General features: G+C 46.9%; 2 protein-coding genes across 3 annotated transcripts; both read right to left on the bottom strand.

The window, feature by feature from the left end:
• Positions 1 to 255: 255 nt before the first annotated feature.
• Positions 256 to 18,685, bottom strand: UBE2G2 (ubiquitin conjugating enzyme E2 G2). Its single transcript, XM_063166612.1, has 6 exons — positions 18,610 to 18,685; positions 13,105 to 13,140; positions 12,973 to 13,018; positions 7,485 to 7,603; positions 3,883 to 4,023; positions 256 to 2,165 (listed from the first exon to the last, which is right to left on the bottom strand). Exons 1-6 carry the CDS (start codon positions 18,650 to 18,652, stop codon positions 2,053 to 2,055), a joined length of 498 nt encoding a protein of 165 aa, XP_063022682.1. The 5' UTR covers positions 18,653 to 18,685; the 3' UTR covers positions 256 to 2,052.
• Positions 18,686 to 20,023: 1,338 nt separating this feature from the next.
• Positions 20,024 to 22,384, bottom strand: LOC134423424 (small ubiquitin-related modifier 3-like). 2 transcript variants are annotated; one of them, XM_063166398.1, is made up of 4 exons: positions 22,364 to 22,384; positions 21,959 to 22,087; positions 20,600 to 20,671; positions 20,024 to 20,296 (listed from the first exon to the last, which is right to left on the bottom strand). In XM_063166398.1, the coding sequence occupies exons 1-4, from the start codon at positions 22,382 to 22,384 to the stop codon at positions 20,234 to 20,236; spliced, it is 285 nt and encodes a 94-aa protein (XP_063022468.1). In that variant the 3' UTR covers positions 20,024 to 20,233. The 2 variants fall into 2 exon arrangements, with proteins under 2 accessions (XP_063022468.1, XP_063022470.1); XM_063166400.1 differs by lacking the exon at positions 20,600 to 20,671.
• Positions 22,385 to 24,465: the final 2,081 nt, after the last annotated feature.

Here is a 24,465-nt window from a genome sequence, read left to right as displayed (position 1 = left end):
ACATGGATATAATGACAAACTACACATCTGCCCACTGTCAGATTTTTATAGTTTTCTTTGAATCACCCACTGCCAGCATTAGAGACAAGACATTTGCCTGGAAAGCCCATGCAGTCATGTCAGCTCTTTCACTCGTAAAGTATGCCACGTTTTAGCTGGGTTAGAATGAACCCTTCCACCCCTTTGGAGCAGGTCTCTTGGCTGTGTGGTTACTCACATACAACACCCACTGCAATACATTTGTGTACAACTGTAAAAGGAGAAAATAGAAGCACTTTATTTTCAGTATACAGACTAAATCCCACCATAAAATCAAGATAATGAGCAAGCACACATGAATAAAACACTCAGCACTTAAGCAAACCCCACTTTTGCCAGGTCTGTGTTTCTGCAGTGGATCCTGCAGCTTTCCAGGATTGTTCCCAAAGGTGGCTGCAGTACTCCCAGGAACAATCCTCCCTCTACTACACAAAACACTCCCAGTTTGCATAAAGTGCTACATTTTCCTGTATGCCTTGAAATACTAGTTAGGTACAACACTATTTCATCATCTCTGCTCCCAAACTATGTCCAGTCCCACTTCCATCCTGACATCAAATCCACAATTATTTCTACAAGGAGGTAAAATCAGCAGGTTGTAGCAATACAACTCTCCAGAGGTGCACAACAATGGCCAAGTGTGATCTGCAGCACAGACAGCAAGACAAAAATGCTGAACAGTTGTACCACACACATGCACACGATCACCTCTGCAAAGCTTTCTTCATGGTGTGACTCCTTCCACATCACACTTTTTCACATTTAAAAAATAAAACAAAAAACCAGCCCTTGTCAAATTTAGCCCATTTAAAGCTGCCAACAAAATTGGGTTCCATGTGCTATCAATGGGCATGTTATTGCTTGTAGTAAATTGGAGAAATTTGGACCTACACATGAGATTGGTTTGCAAAGCAGAAAGGTCAGCAGAGGCCCCTCAGCAGTTTTAGGAACTGAGCAGCTGGAATTTCCTGCACACTGGCTACAACACTGCAATGTCCAAAGCACACCTAGTACCATCCTCCAGCAAACAGCCCATCCTCTCTGGCTCCTATTTAACACACAGAGCACTCAGTGATTTTTGCAACTCCATCATGCTCACCTTGGCTCATTCACCTGAAAATGGGTGACAGGTGTGATGGCAGAGCAGTGCCAAATCCTCTCAGCACTCACATGTCACCAGAGTGAGCTGGCATTCTTGCAGAGCTGTGAACATGCCCAGCAGAACAAAAACACCCTCACTAGATTTTCCAGCTGCCAGTGACCCACCTCAGCCAGGTGACCTTGCACAATGCAGCCTTCACAGCTCGTGCCTCTGAGTGTGGAGTTTGCAGCTGAGTGTCCTCAAGGATTAATGAAGCAGCTCTTGGGATTGCTGCCAAGCCAACAGTGACTCAAAGGCTCAGTACAAGCTCATAGAGGTACATGGGAACACCATTCCAGGCCATTCCAGACCCCAGCCAGCCCTCACACTCACAGCCTAAAGCTCCTTTCTTTGCTAGCACACCTTGACTACAGCTCTGCTTTACAGCCTCTCCTGCTAACTACACTCTTCAGATCAGCTCTGACTGCAACTGCTGCCCTTAACCTACCAAGTACAGAATGGATAGAGTAATTCCTGTCTACTGCTGCTCCTGATGCAATGCTACCTACAAAAACACAACTAATTCTGCCAGCAGATGATCCAAACTGCTCTCCAACAGCAGATGGGTGAGGGAGGGCTGCAGATTGCCAAATCTCCAGGCTTTCCACACCACAAAGGAGGGTAGCAACAAGCAGCCTTTGAAACAGCATTGTCTCTGTATTTTTCTCTACCATTGAATCCCTTTTCCACACAATTTAGTGAGTGAACTAGAGGCTTCTCTGGAGCAGTGGAAGAAAAGAAATGGTAAATAAATTATGAATTATAAGAACTAGGCCAATAGTTTTACAAAGTTTTCCTTTTTGGTACCAGCACTGAGCACTGCTCATTTCCAGGTGGAGAGAAATACAAAACACTTCAGTCTTTCTGTGAGCTTAAAGTCCAAGTGACTTCTGCACAATCTGCTTGGCAATTTTGTTAAACTGTTCTCTGTCTTCCCGCCACATCTTGGAGGCGTCCACGTTGGCTCCACTTTCATCATTTGGCTCTGAAACAAGAAAGACAAAGGCAGGTGGGCAATGGAGCCTCTTGCTTCTTCAGGAATGTCACTTCCCCAAGGCTTTGAAACACTTCTCCTCCTTGAGGCTGCAGAAACACCACTGCAGCAAATCCAGTGACAGCTCCTGCATTCCCAGAAGGCTCTGATTTAACTGACCACAAGAGAAAGGATATCACAGCAAGTTTGAGTTTAGGCAAGAAACAAGTGGCACAAGATGTGGCACCCCCAGTACTGTCAAGGGCTTTTAAAACCACGTGTTTCTCCCTGCACAACGTTTTTTTTTTTCTTGTTCTCCAGCTTCCCAGACACAAAACCTCTCCAAGCAGGCCACCCAAACAGGCTGTCCCTTGTTGGGATGGTTTGTTCTATTAAAAAACAACAAAATAATCTGAGGAAACCCATGGAATATGCTTTCACTTCTGCAACATCTTTCATCAGATGATTTCAGAATGCTTTATGAGTGCTGAAGTCCCAGGGGCTCCCTGTTTTTTATGGGGGTAAGGTGAAACCCAGGACTTACAAGGTCTGTGGGCAGCAGGACACTGTCCTGGCGTTCCAGAAGGCACTACCACACTCTGCTCACCTCTCTTGTCACACCAGTCACACCCACCCCCACCCCAGCCCAGTTCATGGCAGTATCTGGGATCCATCCTTCTCCACATGGTCCTGATGGTGCACCTTAAAAGCCAGCAGGTGAGCAGGTCCCCAGCCTGGAGAACCTGGGCTTACACCACCTGCACAGCCAGGGCTCACAGGTTTCCAGTGCCCTGAAAGAAGCTGGCCACTGGTGTTTTAGCCTAATTTCTCCAAAAGCCATGGGAAAAACAGGATGCAGAGGCAGAGAAGGAGACCAGGTGGCTCCCACACTTCCTAGTCCAGGTGAGGCTGCACCACAAACCAAACCATGGGAATCCCATGGGTACTGTTTGTCTGCTCAGCTTCCCGACTGCAGGTTACTATTCCAAAGCTAAAATAGCCCCTTGCACGAATCTGTTGCTTGCTCTTTGGTCAACTTTGCAGCTTCTAAGCCCATTTATCCTTCACAACCAGTTCTGAGGGACATGGCTCTGCCCTCTTCAGGCAGTTCAGTGGCTCTGTCCACTGTCTGGAAAATGATCCATTTTCCAGAGAGCTGTACATGACACAGCTGATCCACAGCCCTTGTTAGATTTAGGAAAAAACATCTGAAAGGCTCCACAAAAAGGTTTTCACCCCAGGTGTTTTCTCAAGAAGCCTTCCTCTGAACCAGAGATGGCAGAGAGGGGAACAACAAAGACAAACAGTGTGCTGGCTTCTGAACCAGAGGCCATGGGCTCCAGTTTACTGTACTGGTTAGGTCTGATAGCCCTTCAGCTGCCAAAGCCAAATCCAACACAGGCTGTAATCCACAGCTCTAAACATAAAGAACAGCACAGCAAATACAGAGAGGGCTTTGTCCAGCTGAGCCTTTGGGACCACCTCATCCATCTCTACTGTCCCAGGTGCTACCAACCTGGAAGGAAAGCCTTGCAGTAACCCCCATTACTATTTCAGTTGCATTTTTTCCAACCCTTCTCAGAACACTGGTTCACCAATAAATAAATAAATCCCAAAGCTTTAAGAACTGTGGCTGCTGCTGAGCAGCTTTCCACATGCTTTGCTCGGTGAACAAAGCAAAAAGCAAGATGCTACACTGAGGAAGGGCTGCCAGGACAGCAGTGCTCACCTGCCAGCATGCTGACAACAGACAGGAGGATCTTCTCCACGCTCTGCACGGGGCTCCACCGCTCCGCACTGCTCTCGTAGCCCATGGGATCATCCCCAGGAGCGTGGAGGATGGAGATGCACACCCTCCCATCTGGGTAAACTGCACAAAAAGCACACAGGGTTGCTTGTTATTTAGTGGAAATGATCAGCATCTCCATCTCTTGGGCATAGATCAGCCTTAAGACTTAGCTCTTCTATGATTAAAACTAAATCCGGGTTTAAATTTCCTCTATAAGCAAGCGGACACAAAATATGAAAAACAAAACCCCAGGAAAAATCTTCTTTAAGCAAACTCCTTCCCCAAGTGCCTGTTGGGAACACTTGTGTCATTTAATAACCAGAAAGGCTCCGTGGAAGAAATGAATGATGCAGCCTGGTGGAATAAGGCAAGAATTTATGCACAGACACAGCTCCAAGCAGGTAAGCAGTGCCACTTAAATGGAAATGAATGCACTGAATGCACATTGGAGTCCTCCACTGGACTGTGACCATGAAAAGCATTACACAAAGGAGGGAAAAGTGTTATGTTATATATATTATAAACATGAGAAAAAAATAAAGTGTTATGTTAAATATATTATGAACAGTAGGACTGATCTTTTTTTGAATATTACTGAGGTGCACTCAGATGAATTCCCACTACTTTTTTTTTTTTTTTTTTTTTGCTTAAAGCCCAGCTGCATTAAAGCACCTGGAAAGAGAGAAACCTATGAATTAAGGATCCAGGTGCTTCCCCTCCCACCTTTAGCATAAGCAACAGTACAAGTTGTCTTCACAGAGACTGGACTCCACTGACTTGGTAATGAAGCCAAACAAAGGTTGAAGAGGCACCTCAAAAGAAAACTGCTCTACCAACATGGCCTAGTTCTCCTGCATGGCAGGCTCCTGAGGAATGACAATTTTAATGCAATAATTTCAGGGCTTCTATTCCTCAGGTGACCAAGCTGGTGCCATTGCCAGGGAAGCAAGACAAAACAAAAAGTGGGAATGACTGCTGGAAGCAGCTGTGCTCATTTCCAGCTCCTTCCATTCACCCAGCTATGCCCAAGCACATAAACACTGCTTGGAGCACTTTTATTCCCAGTCCTTCCTGCAGCCCCAGGCTGGGGACTGCAGCTGCTCTAACCATAGCTGGAAGAGGTGAAAACAGCAGGGCAGGTGCTGAATCAGCACTTCCTGCAAGCCAGGAACCCACTGGCAGAAGGGATTCACTCCTGTTCCTGTGCAGTGCCTCATTTAAAACAGCTGGAGCACAGCAGCACAGGCAGGACATCAAAGGCTGGTTGCAGGAAGATGTATGGATCCTCTCTGCTCTGCTCAGGTGAGACACACCCCTGTCCAGCTGTGGGGCCCCAACCTGAGTACGTGGAGCTGTTGGAACGAGTCCAAAGGAGGCCACAGAGAGATGCCCCTGAAACAGGCTGGGAGTGCTCAGCCTGGGAAAGAGAAAGCTCCAGGAGACTTCAGAACCCCTTCCAGTTCATAAAGGGGTTCCAGGAGAGCTGGAGAGGGACTGGGGACAAAGCATGGAATGACAGGACACAGGGAATGGCTTCCCACAGCCAGAGGGCAGGGATGGATGGCATATTGGGAAGGAATTGTTGAATTGTTCCTTGAGAGGGTGGTGAGCCCTGGCACAGGGTGCCCAGAGCAGCTGTGGCTGCCCCTGGATCCCTGGCAGTGTCCAATGCCAGGCTGGACAGGGCTTGGAGCAGCCTGGGACAGTGGAAGGTGTCCCTGCCCATGGCAAGGGGTAGAACAGGATGGGTTTTAATTTCCCTTCCAATAATCCTTCCCAAAGCACCTGTTACCTGTGATCTCCCCACACTGATGCTCAGTGCCAGTGCAAGCAATACCATTCATCACTTTTTAGTTACTTTTGCCAGGGTATCCAAGGTCATTTTAGTATAACAGAAAACAGTTCTGTGGTATCCCAATTCCCCCTTGACATAAGATAAATTGCAAAGATGAGGGGACACAGCAGACTTTTAAAACATTTTCCTTGTGATTTCTCACAGGGGGAGAAATAAACAGAAAAAGCACAGCCCAGCCACCCCTTTCTGGGTAGAAGCAGCCCACCACAACCCCAGTGAGAAGAAACATTCAAGTGTCTACTTCAGGTGATCTCAGCCTCAGACTGAGAAGACTCAGAGACACAGGGCTTTAAAGAGCTGAGCTGACCATCCAGTGTGTTCCAACTATGCCATGGAAGAAACACCCATGTGTAAAGCCACTCTTCAACACAGGAGTCAGGCAATTTGTGCCTCTCCACACCCCACTCCTCCTGGCAGTGCTGCACACAACACAGCTGCAAGCAGTGAACTTCAAGCCAAGGCCACAGCTGGAGCTGCAGGGACAAGGGTTTTCTCAGGGAGACCAGTCCTGGCAAGAAGTTTGGGCAAATTAGTCCAGCTGGAGCAAGGTGCTGACATGGCCACACTGCTTCCAACGCCAAAGTGCTCCAGATGTGGTGCCACAATGCCTTGGGCATGTCCACACAGTTCTGTGCTGGGACATGCTGGTGTGTCCTCTACAGGAGAATAAAGATGTGGATTAAATGGGCAAGAACCTTCACAGGTGTTGCTTCCAGGAAGGAATAACAGAGAAACTTCAAGAAATTGCAAAGTTCCTTGTATATAGGGTGAAAGAAATTGATTCCCAGCTGAGATTGTCACCTGTGTTTTCCAAGTGCAAGAATGTCAGCTGAAGAGGCAGCACTAGGCAGGAGCACAGCATTTGCCTTTTCCTTAAGGAACTTCAAGGGTTTTTAACAAAAACTTAAAATTTTTTTTCATGTCCAGGGCTCAAACTTTTGAGCTGTATTTCTTGCCACTGCAATTACTCCCACTGAAGAGTCTTCAGATAATATTGTCACCATCACAGACTCACTAAGGCTGGAAAAGGTCGCTAACTCAATCAGCATCACAGAGCAAAGGCCAGCAAATTCTAATATTAAACACCTGTAAATGTGTTGTCTGCTTGGACAGAGCACTGTATTTCAGAGAGATCCCCTCAGAAATGTTTCACCTGTGATTTCATGGGGCAGAAGCCATGCTGCCTAATAAAGCTGCACCCATGAACAACTTTTCAGTCATTAAAATAACACAAAAGTACCTAAATACAAGCCACAGAGCAAGACTGAGTTCATGGTATGTTGGGACAATGCTTTCAGGCACATGGTAGCATTCTTGGGGTGTCCTGCATACAGTCAGGAGTTGAACACCATGATCCTGATGGGTCCCTCAGGATATTCTATGATTCTTTGTCTAGAAAGAGCCTGCATTAATTCACTAAGTCTCACATCCTGTACAGAAGATTTAGAGGTATGGAATTTGCTGGAATCCTTTTAGGATGAGCAAAAATTTTATGAGGAATAATGGGATAAAGATAAAAGACAGAGCAAAACTGTTGGGCAGCTGAATGCTCGTGCTGCCTGCTCCAGGTTGGGGAGGGAGAGAACCACCCTTGGGAAGGATGCCAGATCTGCTGCTGCAAAAGGTTCTTTTTAAGCTGCACAAGCAACTCCAACCCCCCCTGTGCATCCTGCTGCATCAGACTCACTGTTGGGATGGAACATCTCACAGGTGAACCTCATCTTGGGAGGGCTCAGCGGGTAATCCAGCGGGAAGCTCAGGATAGCAGGGAAAACCCCATACTCAAAACAGGTGTCTTCAGGACCCCTGGAAACAGAGAAAATGTTATCCACCAAAGTTTTAAACAGCTCTTTCACCCAAATTCTTGTCTCATGAGATGTTTGAGGCATGGATTACATCGTCTTCTCCAGGAAGCAAAGAGTTAAGGTGCTCTTACCCCACACCTCATAAACTTAAATCCAAATATGAGGCTTGGGAGGCAGGGGGGAAATCAAAGCTTGCACGCTAAATTACTAGGAAGGTCACAACACTGTTTAATTAGCAGGGTGTGTCTGGATATAATTGGAGTATCTGGCTCCAAGGCATGTTCCAGGATTTGAGTGTCTGCACGTCAAGTGAAAGCAGAGGCAGGTGTGGGACTCCTGTGCCTTTGAAGATACTGTTATGCTCTGCAAGACAGAGATGTCAAATGCTGGAGCTCAAAATTAATTTATAAATGCCACAGAGATCCCAACTGCCAATATCTAGCACAACCACACAAACACTTATCACTGTCTGATGCAGAAAGCACAGCAAAGGTTTGGAAAAATAAAAACACAGCTCAGAGACCATAATTGTCAGAAGACATGCAGGACAACAATGTGTCTTTGCAGACTTCAGCTATTGAGTTTGCCCTGCCTCCAGTGCAGGTGGAGAACAAATGGCTTCATCAGGGCTCTTGTAGGAACATTTCCTTATTGTGTTCAGAATCTAGTTCAAAGTGCAGCCGAGTTGAGAACATAAAGACAACTATTTTACCCTGCCTACATAAAACACTTGTGGAAAGTGAGCAAAAACCAAGCTATTTGTGAGCAAAAAACAAGTAATAAATCATTAGCCATGATGTATTCAAACTTGATGAACCATCTGGAAGTTGTAACACAAACATGATTTCCCTTGATTGGAAAGATGACGAAAAAAGCTTCAGCACTAAAAATTGTTGCCAAGGAAACCTCATGTATTTAGTAAAAAGCCATTCAAACAAAGGTTCCACTGTCTGGGAAATAAGGGTTAGGAATATATTCATGCTTCCTCCTCCCAGTCCACATTCTCCATGCCAGAAAGAACATTAAAGTTGGTGAGCAGCAAATCCTAAAGCACTGGAAGACCGTCTCAAACTTGGGGATTCAAAAGACTTGGCTGGCAGATAAACACAAGAACTTGGCTTAAATCACAAAACCTATGTGATTTAAACATTAATATTGACACAGGCAGGTAAGGTAAGAGAAATGCACCAACATTCTGCAAGAATGAAAGCTAAACTGTCTCAACCACTTTGTTCCCTTTCTGGCCTTTTCCCTAAATTTAGTCAGGATTCAATTCACATCTGAGAGTAAACTGAATGCATTTTTTCCTGACCATTTTAATTCCAGCTGCATTTTAAAGGCTTATTGTTGAACTTCTGAGAGTATGTACATACAGGCATTGAAAAGCTGGTGGGTGTCTATGTTCTGTTTTGAGAGCAAACCCACAGCCTTAAGGGCTCTTCTGTCAAATACACTCAACCCAACATACTCCATTTTAGGCCCTGTATTATGTGAGCAAAATGCTTTTGTTTCAGCCACTCAGCGCTGCCAGGATCAACTTCAAAGAAATTATTAAAGTTAATCCAAGACAGCATTTGCAGCTACAAAACACTCAGCATTTGAACTTGACAGCATCACTTTGAGCTCACAAAGGACACTGGCAGGGCCAGGGAGGTAAGGGCATGGCAGCTGCTGCAATCACCCCCTGCTCTGCAGTGATTCCAAAGCTGACAAGAAGACAAAACATGAAAATGAGAAGCTCTGCCCTCCAGGAGCTGGCTGTAACTCATGCAAGGGGCAGAGAAGACTGGTGGGGATCTTCCAAATAGGAGAGAGAAGTACCTTGAGGAGAACAGCTAATGGAAATTTGGAGAAAAGGCTCCTCAGGGGGGACCTTCTACAACTCCCTGACAGGAGGAGGCAGCCAGGTGGGGGTCAGGCTCTGTCCCAGAACAAGAGACAAATCAAGAAGAAACGGCCTCAAGTTGCAACAGTGGAGATTTAGTTTTGATATTGGGAAAAATTTCCTCCCTGAAAGGGTTTTTCAGGCTGCCCAGGGCAGTGGTGGAGTCACCATCCCTGAAAGCAATCAAAAACCATGTGAATGTGGCACTTGGGGACATGGTTTAGTGGTGGATTTGTCAGTGCTTGGGGAATGGTTGGATTTGATGCCTTAACAATTCTGTGATTCTAATTCTATAATCACAGCTTCACATACATTTGCAAACAGCTTATTTGTGAAAAGATGCTGGAAAAACACCAAACCCCACAATCATCAGATGCCCAAAAGGGGAATGGAAACAAAAGTCATATGCCTAATTATAGATCTAATTACCTTTCTAAACAGCTTTGTGATAAGTTGCCTTCAATTTACGCTGTTTAGTTTTCAAGCAATCTTTAGGCTACTAAAGTTCTTAACCATTGCATGCTTTTGTGTCTTTTGGGGATAAACTTTAATAGCAACACACACTTGTGCATGCCAACCAGAGAGGGCAAAACTTGGCCTTGAAATGTTAAATCCATGAACACAACACAGCCTGGAGGACCTCACGCAGCGCCAGGGAATTGAGCAACACAAGGCAAACTCTCCTGAAATGATGTTGCAAAGACCTGGCTTTCAACAATGCTCCCCACCTCTGGTCTTCAGAAAGGTTTTCACATGGGTATTTTCAGTTCTGTGCCCATCACACTCATTTTGGGAGTGTAAGATTTGTTCTCTCCTTTATTTATTATGGTCTCAACATTTATGTATTTCACATTCCTCCAGCATTGCTGCTGCAGACAAGAACATTGGAGATACAAATAATTATTATTTCCATTATGTAAAAATGCTTTGTTTTATCTCCAAGTCAAGCTCTTACATCAATCTATGTAACATTACCCAGCCTACCTTTGAATTGACAAATGAGAGATGTCTTTTTTTTCTTAGGTCTCTTTTTTTAAAGATATGTGCCATTATATGAAGCTCTAGCTTTATATAAATTTGGTGAAGGAAAGAAAGTATTCTGCTCTTTTCACAATTATGTTTCTTACCATTTGCACTTCATCTGTGGAAAAATTTGCAGGCAGCTTTACTCCCATCTTTACTTCTCATCTGCACACCTCATTCCCTGAATCTCACACAGCACATCTGAGATTACACAACACTGGAGGAGACCACCACAGACAAATACAAACAAGTCATGTAACTTACTTTCCAAAGGCATGGCAAACACTGCTACTAACAAGATTTGTAAAGAGATGAAAGTAACCCAATGTGTTTGGGGTAAACATGTTTCTATTGTATCACACCTTCAAAACTGAGCAGATCTTAAAATATAACTTTATTATGACACACACACAATGCAGAAACCAAAATTAAAGCACCTCCGCCTCTCATTTTACGCTGACAAAGACCTGAAGCTCAACACTCAGCACTTTAAAGGGCTTTCAAGTCTGCAGAGCAGCTCCTCTGCTCTTTAAGGATGTGACAGGAAACATCAGAAAAGGTGTTTTCTAGGCAATTCAGAAGTACCTCTGAGAGTCTCTCAGGAAACCTCTACTCAGGCACAGCACTTTGCTAGGAGGAAGCACCAATAAGCAGGAATTTCCTTCCATGTTCCAAGAAGTGCATCAAACCCTCTGGGATTTCCACACTGCCAGCAATCACAGCTGCCTGACCTGAAATCTGGCCCATTACAAAGCAGATGTGCTGACTATGCCTCTCACAGAAAGCCCAAGACCCTGCAGCCAAAATCTCTGATGTCAGCCAACAGAACAACCAATTTCCATGCCAAGTGTTTCTTTTCAGGGAACTGAGCTACCAGGAAGCACAACCTGTTATCCCAGGAGAAATCACTGCACATAAGCAGAGGCATTTGCCAACTCTTGCCATCAATGAGCAAAACAAGCAGTGGTAATCCAAACCTGCACTCAGCAAGGTCTAAAATAACTCAGAGCCATGCAGCAGCATCACCCACACAGCCACTTTGTGTGGAACAGGGAACTCAGCTTTTGGATTGGTTGCACCCCTGAGCCCAAGAGACAGAAATCTTGGTTTTCATCCCTAGATAACAGAGTCCAAGCAAACCCAGCTAGGAAAACTCTGCCACCCACACCAGCTGAGAATCTCCCCAGTCAGCACTGGTGGTTGCAGGGAAAACCTGCCCAGATGAGAACAGGCACAGAGAAAGCAGGGTCACAGCCACTGCCAGTCCTCTGGGACAACCCAGGCCTGGCAGAAGGAAAGGAAATCCCCAATTCCTACCAAAGGAATCCTGAAATACAGAGCCAGGATCCACCCCAACAACAGACCGCCAGCTTCAAGGTGGACTCAGTGGTCTGGAACTTCTTCATCTTTTAATTGTGCATAAACTGTCAGATGTGAGTGACAAGCATCTTTTTACCTCTCCTCTAGCATTTTAGAAGTTTATTTTGTAAAAATCACCAGTTTTTCTATGTACTCAAAGTTCCCAAAGAAGGTACAGCATGAGTAGGAATACAAGAAAGAGAGAAGACAACCTGTAAGATGCTGGGCAAAAAGATTTTGTCTTTTTCATGGCAAATTGTCTTTTTCATGGCAAATTTTGCTACCAACAACCACACCCACCAGCTGGGGAGTGGAAGAGAGAGAACACAGCTTTGTAAAGGAGTTTTCATCAGCCCCAAAACACAGCAGGTCAGGATCAGAGCTATTCACCAACACAAGAGTGAATCTTTTTCTACACAAAACCACTGCATCCAACCCTTGACAACACCAACTGATTAATGAACTGTAAAGAACTTCAAAAGAATTTTTACTTAAATTTCAATACTTTTTCTGATTAGAACATTTCAATATTTCAAAAAAAAAGTAAGTAAACTAATTTTAGACATTGATTTTAACTTCAAAAGAATTTTTACTTAAATTTCAATACTTTTTCTGATCAGAACATTTCAATATTTCAAGAAAAAATAAATAGTAAATAAACTAATTTTAGACATTGTTTTTTCTCTCCTGTCACTAATAATTTGTGTATTTTGCTCCACTCAAAGCTTGTCCTGCACTTGCAGATAGGCAATGTTCCAACAGGTATGTGTGATCTACAAGAAACTGTTTGTTTCCTACAGTGTTTGTAAATATAAATAATATCCAAGGGAGCCCAAATGAGGATTCTTGACAAATTTGTGAGCTTGTTATTATGACACCTGTACAAGAAGTTATGATAACAAGTTGTACACATCACCAATGTTGCCTCTGTCACTGTTTAAAGTCCAAATTAAGTCCCTGTTTGGATCAGAGGAGTTTCCACCCCAAGGCAGGCCAATGCTGATGTCATACAGAACTGACAGTACTTTTTAAAATTCCTGCTCTCCTAGAAGCTCATCACAGCATCACAGCTGATCTCAGACACCAAACAGAATTTAACTCACATGATCAGGGCCTCCCATTCAAAGAAGTTCTCTTCATTCATGGGACCTGTGAAACAGAACAGAACAATGCTCAGGGCTACCTGAACACAAGGTCACAGCTCCAGAGGGCACAAACCCTGCTCAGCTCCTCACCTGCCACAATCCCTTCTGGTGGGTTCAGGGTCAGCTCTGCAAAAACACAAACACAAGGAAGATTGAGGTGATTTGTGAGCCCAAGCATTTCAGGGGGTGTGTTTGAGTGGCCATGGCTTAGCACAGGGGCCCCACCACCATTGCTTAATGCAGCACAGTGTTCTAGACAAAATTATTTGGCACTTTGGGGTTTTCCAGGCTCCTAGAACTAGCCTTGGAATCACAGAATTGTTTAGGTTGGAAAAGACCTCTGGGATCATTGAGTCATCTGTCTTCACAGAGGCAATAAATTAAACCTGAGAAGGAAGACAAAAACATTTCACAAAGCCTGGGAAACACTTTTTTCTTGCACCTCCGTGGTATCTGCTGCAAACCATAACAGCCTGCAGTTTGTATTCCTGTAACCTCTCCAGGTTTGATGCACCTCAGTGCAAAACCCAGAACAACACAAAAACAGGAGAAGCAGACACAGGAGAATTCAATCCAAGCTCCTGCATGGCCTGGAAAATGTGAGTTAAAAAAAAAAAAAAGCAGCATCAATAAAACAGCCATGGCTGCACAGCAAGTTTGGATCCATCAATCCTCACTTTCTGTAGGAAACTGATACAATTTAAAATTCATGAAACAATCTTCAGCAGCACCTCAAGCTGTTGAAGGCCAGTACAGCACATGCTGATAAAATAACAAGCACATTTTCTCTATCTAGTGGACTGACCATCAGTTTCTAGGTTCTGATGTTCTGCAGGGAGGCAGCAGCAGCTGAGGCACAGCTCAGCCACAAACAGGCAACCAATTCCTGGGGGCTCAGCACCAACCCCAGGGCTCTGAGTGAGCCATGGGGCAGGAGGGGACACTCCCAGCTGCTTATCCAGCACAGTGTTTCCTCATCAATGGCCTCTGGAGCACCTCAGTAACACACAGAGCACAGCCAGAGACACTTGACCTAATTTCTGTCCAGGCTGTAGGTGAAAGAACAGATTTCTGTCTCATAACTGCTCCTTTAGTGCAGCATTCAAAGATGCTGAGATGCACTGCCAGGAGAGATCTTCAGTTTGCTCTGAGTGCCCTTAACCTTGGCACAGCCCTCTCTGAAGTTCCAAACCCAGCAGCAGACTGAAGCTCAGCCCTGCTGTTTTCCACACGTCCTGGCATTCCATGGCAGGTTTTTCCAGCTTCACAGTGGGTCTCCAGTAGCTTTTCTTGTTGATGTTTTTAGACAGAAAGAGGGAGATGTCAAACACAGGAGCTCCTGGAATCATTTTGCTCCATCTTGTGGTTCTCTCTAGGAAGAAAATGCCTCTGATGGTTCCCTGGAAAAGCTGGTGGGCAGCCACATGGAATTGTGTCATACAGCACTCCTAGGAGAACAGGGGCAATGGGAATAAACAGCCAAAGCTCACAGAGCAAAGGATCTTCATGAGGACAATTCTCCACTTCCTTGCTCAGCTCCCCCCTCAGAGAAAGGTTTCCATCCTCAAGGATCAGGTAAAGCAGAATCTGGGAACTCGGGGGCACAGGAACGTTGATTTTCCATCGGAGCTTTGATTTTCCATCTTGTGGTTCTCCCCAAGAAGAAAATCCCTCTGCTGTTCCCCTGGAAAAGCTGGCAGCAGTCCCTGTGGTGGGCAGCCACATGGAATTGTGTCATACAGCACTCCTAGGAGAACAGGGGCAATGGGAATGAACAGCCAAAGCCCAGAGAGGGTTTTCAGGAGGACAGGGGTTCCATTCTCCACTTCCTTGCTCAGCTCCCCCCTCAGAGAAAGGTTTCCATCCTCAAGGATCAGGTAAAGCAGAATCTGGGCACTCAGGGGCACAGGAACGTTGATTTTGAGTGGCTGCATGTGATCACTGAGAAAGATCTCCATGGGAATGGTGACTCCTACCCTGTGACTTTCCCCAGAGCTGTTCAAAAGGAAACTGAGAGCCCAGCTGAACATGAAGCACAGGAGCTGACACAGCATCACTCACCAGAGCCTCCAAAGCAGGGTCACTCCAAGGGAATGCCAGGGAGGTGCCCAGTTATTTGTGAGTGAGCAGCAGAAAGCAGTGAAAGGCTGAAATCAGTGCTCTGATCACATGCAGAGTGACTCTGACAGAGCAGCTAGGCCAAACTCAGTGCAGAAACTTTCCACAATAGCCAATCTAAACCTCCCCAGGTGCAACTTTTTATTTGTTCCCTGGGAGCACAGCCAGATCTTGTGAGCTTAAAACAGAGCTGACACCAGACAAGCGTGATGCCTCCATCAGGAATTCAGGGCAGGTTTGCTGCACACACAATCAGCCCTTTCCTTTTCATTTCTCTGCTCTTTGTGGAGTCGTTATCAGCCAATTCCACCGTGGAGATGGTTCTCAGGAGAGCTGAAAACACATCTTGTTAGAGAACTGAAGAGACTGAGATCATCCCTAAAACAGAAGTTCAGCAGTGTGATTCCTAAAAACTGCAGCAAACCTGCAAGGGGATTAAAAGCCCAGGATTTAGGAAATATTATGGGCATGTGCTCAGTGCAGTATCTGACAGCATCTGGACTGAGAAAAAGTCAGTTTTCTTCTGATTCCACACAATCTCCCCAGGCACTAAGGATGGGAGGTACCCCCTGAAGCCCTGCCAGGTTCAGAAGGTTTATCATTTCTGTGACTTCCCAAATCTCACAATTAACATAAATCTTTTATTTTCAGCCTGACAGCACTTCCAGAGAAACCTGTTGGCATTACAATCCACTGCCCTGCTGCCTGTTTGTGGCAGGAAGGAAATCCAGTGCATCCAGTCAGGCACTGCAGTTCTCAGGTCTCTAGAGATTTAATTCTTCCAGATTTAATTCTTCCATTTTAGACTTGAAATTTCAGCCAGCACAAGACATCTTCAAGATCTGATACTGTTTCTTTACTTCAAGAAACAGTAAACACGGAAAAATAAGGTTTCCATCTTTTAACTCTCACAAATATAACTTACTGAGAGACTTAGGTCAGGCCTTAATACTATTATACATCTATAATTAACAACAGGCACATGTGTAATAAAAATGATGCCCTTTTTATATCTGATTTTTTAAAGCTTTATCCAAACTAGTTCTGGCAGAGTAGACAGTAAATCTGAAAAAGAAATAAATCAAACAAAGATCTAAATGAGGACAAGAAACCAAATCTGTGTCATCTGGATGCCCACAGCTTCCCTTCCTTCTTCAAAAGGAAAGAAAACCAGTGCAATTTCACAGCCTCTCCCAAAATGCAGTAATATATCTGGGCTCCAACAGGTAGAAACTCCTCACAATCTCAAGAATTTTTCACAGAAGGAAACGATAAATCTTTAAATTAAGACTTAGACAGAGTGTGGGCATGCAGAGAAAAAGATGAAAGACAAAAAATTGAAAAAATGGAAAGAATCAGAAGTCTGGTAAGGAAAATACACCCACCAGCAAGGCACTGAGTGCCAACACCACTGTTACTACTAGAAGTAACTAAAGGGAAGAGATGGAGGAGAAGAGGGACAGTAAAGAAAAAAGAAATGTCCACAGCTTTGTAGATAGCACACACAAGATTTCACCCAGGGAGAGCAGGCAGGAGAGGGTCACTGAAAACCATTCCCATGCCCACATTCACCCAGGGCAACACAGGTGGGAGAAACTTCACACTGAGCTGAACCTCAGGCTCCAGCCCTGTCCCAAGGCAGGACTTGCTCCTTCTCTGCAAAAAGAGGCAGCAGAACTGCCTACAGCCAGGAGCTATTTTTATTTTTCGTGATAACTTTAGCTGGAAATCTCTACAGAGCTAAGAGATTCTGCAGAGCTACAATTAACTGCCAGCCTTTAGAGAGAGACAGGGAAAGGTTGTGAGTCCTAAGTGATTCTGGGGTTTGTGCTAAAGGAAAATAACAAAGCACAGACACCAAAATGTCTGTTTTACTGCACTGCTGCAGCTCAGGTTTCCAGAAAGCACTGTGCACTCAGCCAGTTACGTTCATTTTTTACAATACTGTGTTTTATTGGGCATGGGAAAGTGCTTGTAAAGGCAGATCACAGACAAAACATTATCTCTGCTCCTGCCTAGTGTTACCCTGGGAAACTAGGCAGAGAAGCTTCACTTCATGCCTGCCTGTGGCATTAAGTAAAAATCTTTCTGAGATCATTTAATATCATTTTTCCTAAATACTTTGTTCATACAAGACACTCCAGTAAGATCTCTGTGCTCCTCAACAACAAAGGATCACAAATGTTTCTTTGAGACTTAGGGCACTGATATGAGAGGACAGAAGCAGTGCCAAGATTTTCCGTGGTTGTTTTTCAGGTCACTGCCTCTGGATTACAACAGGAAAATGCAGATTTCTAGGGCACACATTGTCAGCACAATCTTCAGCTGGATGGGGAGCCCTAGGTGCCCAAACCCTGTGTGACAGCTCAGCTCAGAGAGCTGCAGAGCAGCCTGAGAACAGCACAGTGCTGGCAGAAAATGTGTGTCTATAAATACTTTCATAAAGGCTGGAGTATTCCTCTGAATGATGACAGAAACAAGTCCCCATGCCTGGACAGAGCACAGGAAGTGACCTTCCCTGGAGCAGAGCCTGTTCTTACAGCCCAGCTCCCACCAAACATTTCTCCTCTCCATTCTACTTCCTTGCTGTAAATAAAACCCAGAGCATTAAAGCCCAGAAGCACCTAGGTACACAAACAGGTATTTCTTGCCAACAAAAGGCACTTTTGGACACGTCTCAAACCCATCAGGGAGCAGATGAGCCATCCCAGAAGCTCTGGGATTCCCAGAGGTTTGGTCTCTGGTCCCTGTGGTGAGCATCACTGCAGCCACACCCCACAGTGGTTTTTAAACAAACAAGTCTACTTTTTCACTACTAAATTCGAGTTTAAATCCTTTTACTAGCCATTCTGCTTCCATTAAGGACTTCACAAAATTCCAGAATCATTCAGGTTGGAAGGGACATTAAAGTTTATCTCATTTCACCCCTGCCATGGGCAGGGACACCTCCCAGCAGCCCAGCTCGCCCCAAGCCCTGTCCCACCTGGCCCTGGACACTTCCAGGGACCCAGGGGCAGCCACAAGCAGAAGGATCTGCCCTGACAAACACCTCGCATTACCTCTGTTGTAATAACAGAGATTTCTGTTAGCTGTATTCTGTTCTATCTGGAAAATGCAACAAGGAAAACCACCAAAATTACTGGCCACATGCCCAGGGCTCCCAGCCTCCCCCTGCAACAGCGGAATCCCAGAGGTGTCACCGCACACCGAGCTGTCCCCTCGGTGTCCCGGCGGGACAGGGGGCAGGACTCCCTTCCCACAGCCCCCTCAGAGCCGGCAGTGCCCCGTGCCCGTCCGTGACCCCCAGCCCGCCCGGGAGCTCTGCACGGAGCCAGAGAGGAGCCGGGGCACGGCGAGGCCCGCGGCCCGGCCTGCCCAGCGGCCGTCACGGCCCCGCCCGGCCCGCGGGTCCTCCCGGGCTTTGGGAGCGCCCCCCTTTGTGAGGGCAGCGCCAGGGCCCCGGGGAGCGCCACTCACGCTTGTACTCGGCCATGAGCCGCTTCAGCGCCGTCCCCGCCATGGCGCGGCCCCGCCGCCGCTTCCGGGTGCGCGGCCGGAGCGGCCGCGGGCGGGGCGGGGCGGAGGGCGGCGCTCTATCCGCCCGCTTCGCCTCTATGGTAGCGGCCGGTCCTCCCGCCGGTACCGGGCAGAGCGGGAAAACCTCGGGAATTCCCTGTGGGAAACGACGGGGAGGATGCAGGAGAATCCGCAAAATGCCCCATGGAGCGGGGGTATGCGGGGCGGATTGCCCGGAGCGGCGCCCACACGGCATTTCCTGCACAGAGAGCGGAGAGCCCGGCCCGAGTCCCTGAGGGGATCCGCGGGATATCCCAGCCCAGCTACCGCCACCCTGGAAAAGGGAATATGCTGAAATCTGCCTCTCCAGCCAGATTTCAGCAAGAAGAAGCATAGATAACGTGAATAAATGTTAAGAGAAAAGGCTGGGGATGATTCCATGGAGCAGCAGGACAGCCTGAGTTAAAATTCCTCAGGAACGGGCTTCCTGGAGCCCAAAACACCACACAAATAATTAAACCTCAGCAAGGCTGGAGGGACAGGACAGCAGCTTATTTGACGACACCTAAATGTCTCTCCTCACTGACTAACTCTTCTGCACAGTTTGGTGACATTAAAAGACATTTTCCCCTCTCATTTACCAAGTTTATATACCAAAAAGAGGTATTAAAAAGAAATCTGAGGCCACAGACTTCCAGTGCCCACAGAGAAAGACTCAAAGTTAAGGGAGCAGGGCAAAGGGACCGATGCTGCCCAGCCCTCAGCAAACACTGGAATTTCAGTGGTGGGGTTTTTATCACCTTGCACAACAAAAAAAACACACCTACTCTATCACAAGCATTAAGTTTTTGGACCAGCTGCCTAGCTACCTCCAGCTCTGCAATAGTGCAGGACAAAAAAAAAACCAAAAACATTTCTGCATTAAAAAAGTATATTTTGGCCTACTTTATCATAATATGAAAAACCACATGCAAACCTGATGTATTTAAACCCTATCCTAAGCATTGTATTGTGTTCTAGCCCCAGTCAAGGGCAGGATGCTGCCCAAGGGATTGAATGAATTTGTAACACGAGCTAAAAACTTAAAACCTGTATCTGTTTTCCTTCTCTCACGCACATCTTAAAAGGAAACTTTTACACTCACACTTGGCATGAAAATACATTGAACTATTTATATATTTTGAGTTAAAACAGAGGGACAAGACGAACCAGAGACAGGAACGAACACTCAGTGTCCCAACACATGCATGAATGCTTAGGCCACAAGTTTAAATAAAGAAAAAAAAGAGATAATACAAACAGTATTTTTTTAAGGCTAACAACAGAGAGACAACATATATTACTTAATCTGAATTTTAAATGGTGAAATTCCGACATAGCTCAATCCCTGCAGATACTATTTTGACTTGTGCACACAGAACGTCAAAGACAACAAGCAACTTTGGTAAATATCCTGAGAAGTTTCAAAGAACCCTGTGTGATTGGCATGTTCATCTGTTCCCTAATAAAACAGCAAATCCAAGGAGAGATGAGAGAGCGGAGTGTGATGAGGACCCTCAAACTGTTCTCCAAAAGATGCTGTGTCTTAGCAGCCTCCTCCTGTCTGCTGCTGGTACACTTCGATCGTGTCATCATGTTCCATCTCCAGCTGTGGGAGTAACACAGGAATGATTTTAACATCTTAAAAACATAGAAATGACAAGTAGTACAGAAAAGTTGAAAAACACATGCTGACAAAAGCACGTGGCTCTCTGCTCCTAATCAGCATTTCAGGAATAACTTTAATTAACTAAGACATGAAACACTTTCCATCAGTCACTGCACAAATTTGTTGGAACATGCTAAACTCACAGCAACTATTTCAGGATCATTTTGATTTCAAGCCCCTTTGATCACCACTCAGACACCCGAATATCTGTGTAGCAATTTGCAGTAAGAGTGTTTTTCATACCTGTGCAGGTGTGTCTGCTTCTTTAATGGGCTTTCCATCAAACAGGAACATAATGTACCTCATTGACAAGCCCTGCAAGTTCAAAGTTATAGATGAGAAACCACACTTGATTTCTGAATGCAGACTAAGTGCTCATGGATTTACTGTCAGAACACATGGTAACAAAATTAACACCCAAAACACAAGGGGGATGACACGAGATAGATTTAGATTAGGTATTGGGAAGAAATTCTTTCTCTGTGAGGGTGGGCAGGCCCTGGCACAGGGTGCCCAGAGAAACTGTGGGTGCTCCTGGATCCCTGGAAGTGTCCAAGGCCAGGTTGGACAGGGCTTGGAGCAACCTGGGACAGTGGAAGTTGTCCCTGCCCATGGATGGGCTTTAAATTCCCTCCTAACCCCAAACCATTCAGTGATTCTCTGATTAAGATTTAATCACCAGGACACTGAGCACATTTGTCTTGCTGTCTACATTGAGGAAGGTCAAATGCTGGTAACTTTACATTGCCCTTAAAACCTGAGTTACCACACTACCAAATCCTGTTCTGACAGTGTTTAATCACGTGAGGAAGTCTTTATTCCCTGCATCAGGGATTGAGGACCTTGCTCTGCCCTCTAAAATCCATGTGATTCACACTTGTGTCACACACAGGAATGCTAAAACTCCTGTGCCTCTCCAAAACCCCAGATGTGTCAGGGTGCAGCAGGCACAGAGCAGGGCAGAGTGTAAAGTTTGAATAAGCAAAGAAAGGATCCTGCAAGTAACAAAGGACAAACAAAATCTGACTCTCTTTCCAAAGCCATTCACATGCCCACCCTTTGCTCTGTGTAAAATTGGGAGCTCCAGGCTCAGGAACTGAGCTGTGGGATTCATCCTTCTGTTCAGTTCAGGATGGCACTAAGGAATAGCCTGTGACACCTGTGGGACACAGGTCACAACTGTGCAATAGGCAGCAGGAGACACAGGAGGGGCGAAGTAAACAATGCATGAGGAAGCTGTGGCATAGAAGAATTTATTTTGTGCCGTTTTCCAAACAGAAAATGCACTCAAAGTTGATGAAGTTTTTGGAGATGAGGGTTAGTGCATTGTCTCTGAGTCAGGATCAGAACTGGAGGAATTTGTGTAACTGTGTCACGGGACATTAGGGAGCATCTGAAGAGGAAGAGGCAGCTTCCATTCAGCATCCCAGCTCCTCATTCTCCCACACACCTGGACACCCTCAGCCTGCCCACAAGCATGTTCCACGAAGCGGGCAGAGAAGCAGCGAGGGTTCCACCAACACGGGGACGCTTCCCCGGGGTGTCGGAGCCCTTTGGGTCCGTGGGAGTCCCCACGGAGCCCCGGGCCGTGCCCTCGCCTACCTGTCGGCAGCAGTACGCCTGCATGAGCTTGCTCAGCGGAGTGTGCCGCTTGATTCTGAACTGCACCACGGAGCCGTCCTGCCCGGCAACTCTCAGGTCGATGTGCTCGTTCTCCGTTTTCACACCTTCCTGGACGGAAAACTGCAGGATGCGGCGGGCTCAGAGCCCCGCTCGGGGCGGACAGCCCCCGCCACATCCCGCGGCACCTCAGCCGCTCCTGCTGCCCCCGGCCGGGACACCTCGGCGGCCTCGCGCCGCGGGCGAGGCGGAGCCGCACCACAGTCCCGCCCCGCCGGGACGAGGAGAGGCGGCCGCTCCTCGCTCCCTCCCTGCTGCCCGCTCCTCCCCTCCCGCCGGCTCCTCCCGTCCCGCCTTCCAGCCGCTCCCGTCCCGCCGGCTCCTCACCGGGGGCTTCTCCTCCGACATGGCGGGGGGCAGCGGGGAGATTGCGTTGGGGGCGTGGCCAACGGCCAAGGGGCGTGGCGGGACCGCGTGCAGGCGCGTCCCCGCTGGGCCGCAAGGGGGCGCTGTGCTCCGGAGCGGGGAGCGGCGTGAGGGGAGCGCCCGGGACGCCCCAAAACATCCTCGGGACGCCTCGAAACAGCCCCGGGACACCCTCAAAACACCCCGAAACAGCCCCTAGACACCCCAGAACAGCCCCTGGACACCCCCGGGACCGCACCTTCTCGGTCGCACGGCAGCTCCTGCGTGAGGGGAAACAGGGGACGAGAAGCCTTCCATCAAAGCACCCAATGTCTCCAGTCTAGCCCAGACCGGTGCTGGCGTGTTCAGATCCCCCTTAAGGGGAGGAGAGGCAAGTTTGCCTCGATCCACAATTGAGGAAAGAATTAGATTCTAAACACACTCGAAAGCGAGATTAAAACACAAACGAGGTTAAATGTTGGGATCCAAAGCGATATTTCAACCTTTATTTTTTTTTTCATAAAGAAAAGGGGATAGCCAAGAACAATTAAGTGAAGCAGAGGGAAGGTGTTACCACCATGGGTCCAGCCCTGCCTCACAGAGTGCAATGGGTCTTTAGATTCTGAATTCCATCTGACAGCTGCCAGTGGAGGCAGCTGGACCAGCACTGTGGGAGGGCACGAGCAGACAGCAAAGACTCCCACACTTCGTAGATTTAGCAGCTGCAGCTTCTGTGGCACTTCCTTATAGAGGGTTTTGAGAGTGGCAATGTCATGTCCACCTCAAAGCAACAGCACACCCGTGGGCAGATTCATGTTTGCTCCCTTGAAGCTGGTCGTTGGAATCCAGCCGAAGTTTGCCTGATGTATAAAAAAATTTATTGCTTGATTTTCTCATATATCGAAGATTTGCTGTTTGGTACCCTGATGTATCAACTACAAGCTCTCTTTGTGACTTCAAACAGGGTTCATTTTCCAAAATAAAGCAGGATCTAAACTTTTTGCTAAAAGCAGAGTAAAACTTTAATTTTCAAACTTGAATCTTCGAAGAGGCAATGAAGAAAAGCATTCCTTACTTTTTACTCGGTCACTACACAGGGCAGGGTGAGAGCAGGGCAGGAGGTTGGTCCTGAGGGAGCTGCCCCTGCATGGAGGGGCAGAAAGGGATCCATCCGGGTTTCTTCAGAGGAAAGCCCCTAAATATGAGATCCACCTCAGCCAAGTCCATTTCTCCCACAGGCAGTGCCCTTGAGCCGGTGGCCAAGGCTGCCTCCTCCAGCCCCACGGGTGTTGTGGGGCCAGGAGAGAGGAGGAGGTTCTGCCCCAAACCTCAGCCTCTGTCCTCACCCTGGCCGTGAGGAAAGCAGATACCGGTCCCTTCAGAATATGCTCAAAGTCTTAAAGGATTTTTCCTTTTCCATCCCCTTTCCCTGCTGTGCCCTCTCAGAGATGAGCAAAGAGGCACAGAATCAAGCAGGAATGGCCCCTGTTGGGATCTTAGGAGCTGGATTTTTTTGGTTTTCTCTTGAGGAATTTTCCCCAATAAGTGTTGCCAGGATACAGTAATGAACTGGATACTTAAGAGAGATGAAAGAAGTTGTCAGTTCAGGGGAAGGGTACACCTGGCTAAGTTCTCTTTACCTGAGGCTTCCCGTGGAGGGCAGAGATACCTCAAGATTTGGACTGGGAAAACGGTGTTGGGTCTGGCCTCTGTCTTGTGCTCTCAATATTCGGAGGGGAGAGAGGCTGCGGTCGCTGTGGGGAGAATTCATCACCACTGTGGGGTTCTGCCTTCTGCTGCCTTTCTTCTACCGTGAGTGGAGCTCTGCTCATAAGCTCCTTGCATTGGGACCCTATTAACACCCTACCTCACTAAAGAAGGGGCTTTTCACCACCTGCTTGGCTGCCTCAGGGGAAAACCCCGGGATGCCAAGCCCGCCTTTCCCTGTCCCCGCCGCTTCTTCAGCACTGCTCCGAGCATTCCCTGCACTATAGCTCTTCGTCCCCTGCCTGCTGAGACGCCCCGTGGTTCCCGCTACAGCTGTGGAGTTTGATAAATCTCATTTACCACCACGGCTTGTAAAG

Source organism: Melospiza melodia, chromosome 12 (assembly GCF_035770615.1).
Source record: "Melospiza melodia melodia isolate bMelMel2 chromosome 12, bMelMel2.pri, whole genome shotgun sequence".
Taxonomy (NCBI): domain Eukaryota; kingdom Metazoa; phylum Chordata; class Aves; order Passeriformes; family Passerellidae; genus Melospiza; species Melospiza melodia.
Note: the sequence above shows the minus strand (reverse complement) of the source record. Positions and strands in the feature narration are given on the sequence as shown.